The 7,325-nt window shown below is 48.7% G+C and overlaps 1 protein-coding gene across 1 annotated transcript; it reads left to right on the top strand.

The window, feature by feature from the left end:
- Positions 1-332: 332 nt before the first annotated feature.
- Il4 (interleukin 4) lies at positions 333-6,810 on the top strand. Its single transcript, XM_005067769.3, has 4 exons — positions 333-806; positions 1,071-1,118; positions 5,389-5,541; positions 6,700-6,810. The coding sequence occupies exons 1-4, from the start codon at positions 675-677 to the stop codon at positions 6,808-6,810; spliced, it is 444 nt and encodes a 147-aa protein (XP_005067826.1). The 5' UTR covers positions 333-674.
- The last annotated feature ends 515 nt before the right edge of the window (positions 6,811-7,325 follow it).

Below are 7,325 nucleotides of genomic sequence, written 5' to 3'. Positions count from 1 at the left end.
AACCCATCCCGGGATGTCCTTATTGGTAAAGACCTCATGGCTCTTCTCGTCCCACTTGATGTCACCTGTCTGTCTCCACAGACCTCAAACTTGTAAGAGCAGCTGGGCTAGCACGGGAGAAGGTCTGCCTCCATCACCCTACTATCAGTGAAGAACAGAGTCGGGTTTCCCAAGACACCAGAGTTTCCAAGGTGCCCCCATGGCAGGAAGCAGCCAACCCCGGGGTGCTGTGCACGCCAGACTTTCCTGATATTACTCTCTTTCCCCAGGATGCGCCAGCACACCGGACACCTGCCACCTCTTCCTTTTGTGCAAAAGAAAAGCCAGTGGCAACCCCAGCGCTGATAAGATTAATCTGCAGGGCCGATTATGGTGTAATTTCCTATGCTGAAACTTTGTAGATTTTTTTAAAAAAGGGTTTCATTTTCCAATTGGTCTGATTTCACAGGAAAATTTACCTGTTTCTCTGAGGCATTTTTTCTCCTGGAAGAGAGGTGCTGATTGGCCCAAAATAACTGACAATCTGGTGTAACAAAAATTTCCAATGTAAACTCACTTTCCCTTGGTTTCAGCAATTTTAACTCTATATATAGAGATATCTCTGTCAGAATTGCATTGTTAGCGTCTCTTGATAACCTTAATTGTCTCCTATCACTGACGGTAGAGATCTATTGATGGGTCTCAGGCCCCAGCTAGCTGCCATCCTGCTCTGCCTTCTAGCATGTACCGGGAACTGGACCCTCGGATGCCACCATGGAGCCTTGAAAGAGATCATTCACATTTTGAACCAGGTCACAGAAAAAGGGGTGAGCACGCTATCTGGCACCATCTCCTCAGATGCTCAGGTGATGTTGCCGCCGGCTGTTCTAGGCTAGAACTGAGTTGACGGAGAGGTAGGTGGCTGGCGGTTGGAGCAGGACTAGGGACATAGCCAGACTTCTTGAGACCCCACTACTCCTGACTTTGAGGCTGCAGGGAGTTTTTACGGGATGAGGGAATGAGAGGTGTATTGACAATTTCTCTGTCCTGCCTGGATTTAATTCTTATCTTTCCATTTTGTCCGTGTCAAGACACCATGCACCGAGATGGTCGTACCAGACGCCCTTTCAGCAAGGAAGGTAAGTGGAGCCCTGGGGTCGGCTTTGGCATATGTGACAGGTGGGAGAGGAGGCTTCCCCGCCAATGTCTGAACGAGAAACTTCTGCAACAGAAAACTGGCGGGCCCCAAGGAGACTGAGCTACGCTCCAGTGTAGTTTGCAGTTTCGGATTTCACTAGACTTAGAAGTCATGTCATAGAATGCCTGGGTCTGTTCATACTAACCCAGGGTGCAAGGGTCCCTAGAATCCTCCCCACCCAGTCTCGGCACAGTCTCTGCAACATAGGACATAATTTACCTGTTGAATGAGAGAATTCTCTCCTTTCTCTCCTCGCTTTCTCTGTCTTCATTTGGCCCATGCATTTCTGAAAAACCAAATACTCTTTCAGAAACAGATATGGAGATTACAGGTTGAGAAGGGCTTTCACTTTGTCTAAGAGACTTCCTACAGTCCCGCCAGATCTCCTCTTTCTCAGCCTGGTCACCTAAGAGCCAGCTGGGATGGTGGCCCTCTATGTGGATCCTCAGCTCACTCTGTCCCCCCCCCCCCCCCAGTCCCTTCAGCCTAGTTTAGAACTGTCCTCTGGCTGGAATCTGACCATCCCTGCTTCTGCCCTGGCATCTGTCTCCCCTTTCTGCCTCACCCCCACCCCTCCATCTGTAGTGGGAGGGGACAGATGTGACAGCTGATAGTGCATTTTCTCTGACAAACACATGACTGGCTACCTCTGTACCAATAGCTCTGTGCCCTTCAGTTCCTGTTTTCATGGAAACACACAAGTGAGAACGAAACCCCCAGAGCCTTGATTTGCCAGTGGTCTCCCGACTGCCTGATTCCCACGAGTGCCGAACAGGGGTGAAGTAGTTAGGATCATCGCCCGGCACCCAGGCCATGATCAGGGTTCCTCCCAATTCACAGGGGAACTGCCTCGGGACTTTATCTGGATGGTCTCACTTTATTCAGGATTATTCCAGGATGAGTTTCTGAAGGACAAATGTACATGTATGTATATATGTACACATTCACTTGCATATATGTGTGTGTTTATGTGGACATATATGCCTACCTACATATATAGTGTGTGCATATAGACATATACATATATATATATACATACATACATATGTCACTAAGTATTTACTGATTCTCTGAGTCCTTCCAACTCAGATGGCAGCTACCCGAAGCTGAGTCTACTGTGCTGCCCTAGAAAAGCCCAGTGCAGGGACCAGCTCCTGGGAATTGGGCCTAGAGGGAGCACCAGGCCTGGGTGAGAGAGCCTTTGGTTTTGACTGCAATTCTGCCATTCACTGGCCATCTGGCTTTTGGCAGATATTCCTGTATCTTGGAGCCTCGGTGTTCACATTTGGAGATAGAAAGGTTGATTCTGGAGTTCACATGAGGGCTGGATGGAGGCCAGTCCTAGGAGTTTAATTGAAAGTGTTTGTGTAAGGCTGGCACAGCCCAGCTGCTGAGATGGGTTGAGTTAGGGAGGGCCATCAGCCACCCAAGTCTCCATGGCTCCCAGCCTGAGCCTGCTCAGTGTAGCGTGTGTGCGTGCGTGTGTGTGTTAGACCACTGTGAGCGCTCCACTCCCATCCCTCCCCCATGCTGGCTCTGCTCCTCCTCAGTGTGCCCCAACACTTAGGTGCTCGAAAACAAGCCTTCCCCGGCTGCTGTCACCCTTGTTTCCTGGGCTTTCCCCAAAATGCTTCAGCACCTCCTGGGTTTGCTCCCCAACCCCCAATCCTGTCTGTCCCCCAAGACTCAGCATTGCTTACTTTCATAGTGTGGAGTTTCTCACCAGGGGAAGGTTATTCTCTAGAACCCACAAAATTGTCTTGAGGGGGACTACTTCTTTGGGGCTCTCAAGAGACTACCTTTCCAACATCTACTACATTTACTTTAAATTTGGGGGATCAAGGTGCCCAGGTGGTGGTAGGAAGATTCTGAGATACATCCCTGGTGTCACAGACAATACTGGCCAGGAAGCTGACGTCAGGGGGCTGTTCCGTGAAGGGCCTCTTGGTGCCCATCAGTTGGGGTAATTATTCTTTACACAATAATTGGAAGCTCTGAGAGTTCATGCATGCGTTTGTGTGTGTTCATGCTTGTGTGTATGTTCACACATGTGCGTGTGTGTGTGTGTGTGTGTGTGTGTGTGTGTGTGTATCTGTGTGTGTGTGTGTGTGTTCATCCACATAGTGGCACCCTCTGTATTGCTGCGTTTTTACTTTTTTTTAAAGACAGTCTCTCATTGGCCTGGAGCTTGGCAAGTAGGCTGGGCTGGCTGGTCACTGAGCCTCAGGGACCCTCCTGTCCCTGCCTCTCCAGCCCTGGGATGACTAAGATACACCACCATATGCCCCCTTTAAAAAAAAATACATGGGCTCTGAGGATTGAACTCAGGTTCACTGGGCCATCTCCTCTGGCTCTGTTTGTTTGTTTGTTTATCTATTTATTTAGTTAGTTTTTCAAGACAGGGTTTCTCTGTAGCTTTATAGTCTGTCCTGGAACTCACTCTGTAGACCAGGCTGGTCTCGAACTCACAGAGATCCACCTGCCTCTGCCTCCCAAATGCTGGGATCAAAGGTGTGCATGTCACCACCGCCTGGCTGGTTTATTTTTAAAAGATTACCTCATCTAAAGCACTGGCTGATTAGATTTGGGCCTGATTAGAGATAAAGAAACGCAGTAGAGATAGGACTAAACTCTCTTGGGCCTAAACGAGGCTGGTGGAGACCAGCCGGGGACCTGAAACAGTTGCCACCACACAAGACACCTCCTAGGTAGCCATTTCCTGCACTCTTGTGAGCCACAGACTTGCTTGTGGTGAGGCCTGAGGTGCAAGCTTGGCCGACCGTGTGCTTGCTCCCTGAGCCACAGCTAGGCCTGCCAGGCAGGACTTTCTCAGGCAGAGACACAATCAAGCAAGTGGGGTGGCATCTCATCCTTGGTCGCCAAGTCAGTGTGACTAAAACTTGAAGGTCCCTGTTCAAGCTGCCTTTGAGACAAGTTCTTTTGAAGAGTCACCACTTGGTGAAGTCTTTTTCCAATTCCATCTTTAATCTCATTATTTTTAGAAGCTACATACTGATAAGCCGGGTGTGGTGGCACATACTTTTAATACTAGCACAGGAAGGAGAGGCAGGCAGATCTCTGTGAGTTCTAGGCCAGCCAGGAATGCACAGTGAGACTCTGTCTCAAACCAACAAAACTCTAGTAAGATCTCTCTCTCTCTCTCTCTCTCTCTCTCTCTCTCTCTCTCTCTCTCTCTCTCTCTCTCTCTCTCTTTCTCTTTCTCTCTCTCCTGTGTTGGAGTTTGAACCTGGGCCCTCACACATGCTAGGCAAGTATTCTACCATTGAGTTCTCCCCCAATCCTGATATTTACCCAAATAATAGCAGAATAAGAGTTACCCTGGCTGGTGGGATAAGTATACTGTAATAGTCAGGAAAAAATGAGGTAACTGTGAAAAGTGAGAACAGCTAGACGCTGCTTGGGCAACACATTGCCTGTCAGCTCCCCTGGTGTTGTCACAGCACATCCTGGCTCGGTTGGCCATGAGAGGCACTAAGAAGCTCCTGGTGATGTCAGACTTCCGGTGTGCAGGCTGCGGAGTAGTCAGGGTCACCATGCACACATCAGGGCATAGGCACAGACAGTTCTTGGCTGTCTTCTGAGACCCGAGTCCTTGGGGAAAGCGAGGAGCTCTCATCTCTACCAATGATGAACAGAGGCTTCTCTCAGAAGCTCAACCAAGGCCCAGGTCAATGGTGCCCCCTCCCAGGAGCCCTTCCTGACCCCTAGGCCAGGCTCCTGGATACCTTGCCCACACTGGACTTCTATCTTTGACCTTCTGGGAGAACATGCCTTAATTCTCCATGGGACTATGAGCATCTTAAAACACTGCATTGTCCTTGAGCAGGGCTGCATGGAGCATGCCCCCAGCAGGCACTCAGTCATCAGCAAACATGAAGGGTCTCCAGGACCATATAGGAACAAGAGCCACAGCCGGCTAAGAGCTCACGTGGGCACCTTGGGCAGAAAGGAAGCCCACAGGGTAGAAAGGCGGGGACTGAGGATGCAGGCAGGTGCTCCCTACTCTGCCATCTACCTAGGTGGGTGACTTTACTGAATAAAACCCTCCATGGAAAAGAACCTGGGAGATTCTGCAGAAATACTTTCATATAGATTTTGAGTTTAGCAGACCCACCTTTGGGGTAGGAAAATCTCCCGCTCAAGTTCAAACCCAAGCAGCCGACAGCTTCCTGCATGGTTTCTCTTTGCAGAACTCCACGGAGAAAGACCTCATCTGCAGGGCTTCCCAGGTGCTTCGCAAGTTTTATTTCCAACATGAGGTGACCCTGTGCTTGAAGAACAATTCCAGGGTTCTCAAAGACCTGAAGAAACTCTACAGGGGCATCAGCAGCCTGTTTCCACAGGTAAGAAGGGCAGGACAGCAACTTGCAAAAGACTTGGCACCGCAGAGGCAGCACTAAAGACCAGCAGAGCTCTTGCTCTCATGGAATGTTCTAGTGGAGCAGTTAGTTAGAAGAGGCAAACAGCAATGCAATGCCTGGTTGTGTTCATGCTATGAAGAAAGACATAGGAATACAGAGAGTGGGTGGCTGGGAGGGGCTGATTCTCTAAGCAGGTATTGGATTAAGTGAGGAAGCAGGCCATGAGGCTAACAGACAAATGCCTGGGTGAAATGAATGTGTTCTAGTGTGGCTGGATCACAGTTAAGAAAGTAGGTTTAAGCCAGGTGGTGATGGTGCACACCTTCAATCCCAGCGTTAGGGAGGCTGAGACAGGTGGATTTCTGAATTTGAGGCCAGCCTGATCTACAGTGTGAGTTCCAGGACAGCCAAGGCTACATAGAGAAATCCTGTCTCCAAAAACAAAACAAAGTAGTAGGTTCAGCAGCTGGGTTCACACAGCTTTGGAAGCTGTCCCGAGGATAGAAGGAAATATCTAGAGTTACCGACAGGGTGGAGCCCATGGTGTGCTTGGAGTGATATTTGTTCACATTGGCCCCTGGGTGGAAGGGGGCATGTCAGAAAGTGGAGGACAAGATATCCTGATGGACATGACCAGGACAGTGATGACAGTGGCTTGTACAGGTGGCTGGATTATCACTGATGGATAAACTCGGCACTACGACTCCACAGTGGTCCCCAAGGGAAGGAATGAAGCTTCTGTAAGCAAGGTGGCTGGTCTAAGTTACGTAATGAATAACTAACTGACAGCACTGAGACCCACACCGCAGCATTGGCATGGAGGGCGCTTCCTAGATGCCTTGTTACACGAAGTGCCCCCACTCTGAATGCAACTGCTTCCTGGGAAGGAGGGCAGTGAGACTTCCATCTTGCTCCACAGACCGAGTGGTACCCCAAAGGCAGACCAGTAGTGACCAGGGCATATGCCAAAAAAAAAAAGCAGGCCAAATCTTGATGCCTCATGAAAGTCAAACTCAGGTCTGGAAGCTTGGGTTTGAACATTGCTTTGGAGGCTACCAGAATCTGCTTGAACGAGTACATAGGCGAGACAGGTAGTGAGACCCAAGTATATACTCACACAACGAAACGTTTCTTTTGTAGAAGAGCTGCAATGTGAATGAGTCCACGTACACAACACTGAAAGACTTCTTGGAAAGCCTAAGAAGGATCATGCAAAAGAAATACTGGCAGTGTGGAAGTTCCACGTTTTAACTTATGACTTTTTAATGATTTATTTTTTAATATTTATATATTTATAATTCATAAAATAAAGTATTTGTGTAATCTAACAGCAATGACCATTAATGACACTTCATTTGGCAACGAGGTCATAGTTTATACTGTCACAGAAACCAGCTTTATTTCCAGTGGCCACAGGTGGGGTAAAGACATGACAGAAAGCTGGCTTCCTTCTCAAGGAGTCGCACTTCTCATCAAGGACAGAACGCACAAGATTACTAAAGGACAGAAGGGGGGCTAGAGAGATGGCTTGGTGACTAAGAGTACTTGTTGCTCTTCCAAAGGACACAGGTTTGATCTCCAGCACCCACATGGCAGCTTAAAACAGTAACTCTAGCTCCAGGGGATCTGATGCTCTCTTCTGGCCTCCTGTGGACACATGCATATGGCACATAGGCAACATGCATGTAGGCAAAACACCCATGCACATACATACAAACAAAATAAGTATAGAAGACACCCATGCACATACAAACAAAATAAGTACA

Source organism: Mesocricetus auratus, unplaced genomic scaffold (assembly GCF_017639785.1).
Source record: "Mesocricetus auratus isolate SY011 unplaced genomic scaffold, BCM_Maur_2.0 Super-Scaffold_100007, whole genome shotgun sequence".
In the NCBI taxonomy this organism is placed as follows: Eukaryota; Metazoa; Chordata; class Mammalia; order Rodentia; family Cricetidae; genus Mesocricetus; species Mesocricetus auratus.
Note: the sequence above shows the minus strand (reverse complement) of the source record. Positions and strands in the feature narration are given on the sequence as shown.

Bases quoted from the DNA above. Each gene is read 5' to 3' on its own strand.
- Il4 (XM_005067769.3), top strand. From the start codon at position 675: ATGGGTCTCAGGCCCCAGCTAGCTGCCATCCTGCTCTGCCTTCTAGCA. The intron at 807-1,070 runs GTGAGCACGCTA...GTCCGTGTCAAG, and splicing joins ACCAGGTCACAGAAAAAGGG to ACACCATGCACCGAGATGGT. The intron at 1,119-5,388 runs GTAAGTGGAGCC...TTCTCTTTGCAG, and splicing joins ACGCCCTTTCAGCAAGGAAG to AACTCCACGGAGAAAGACCT.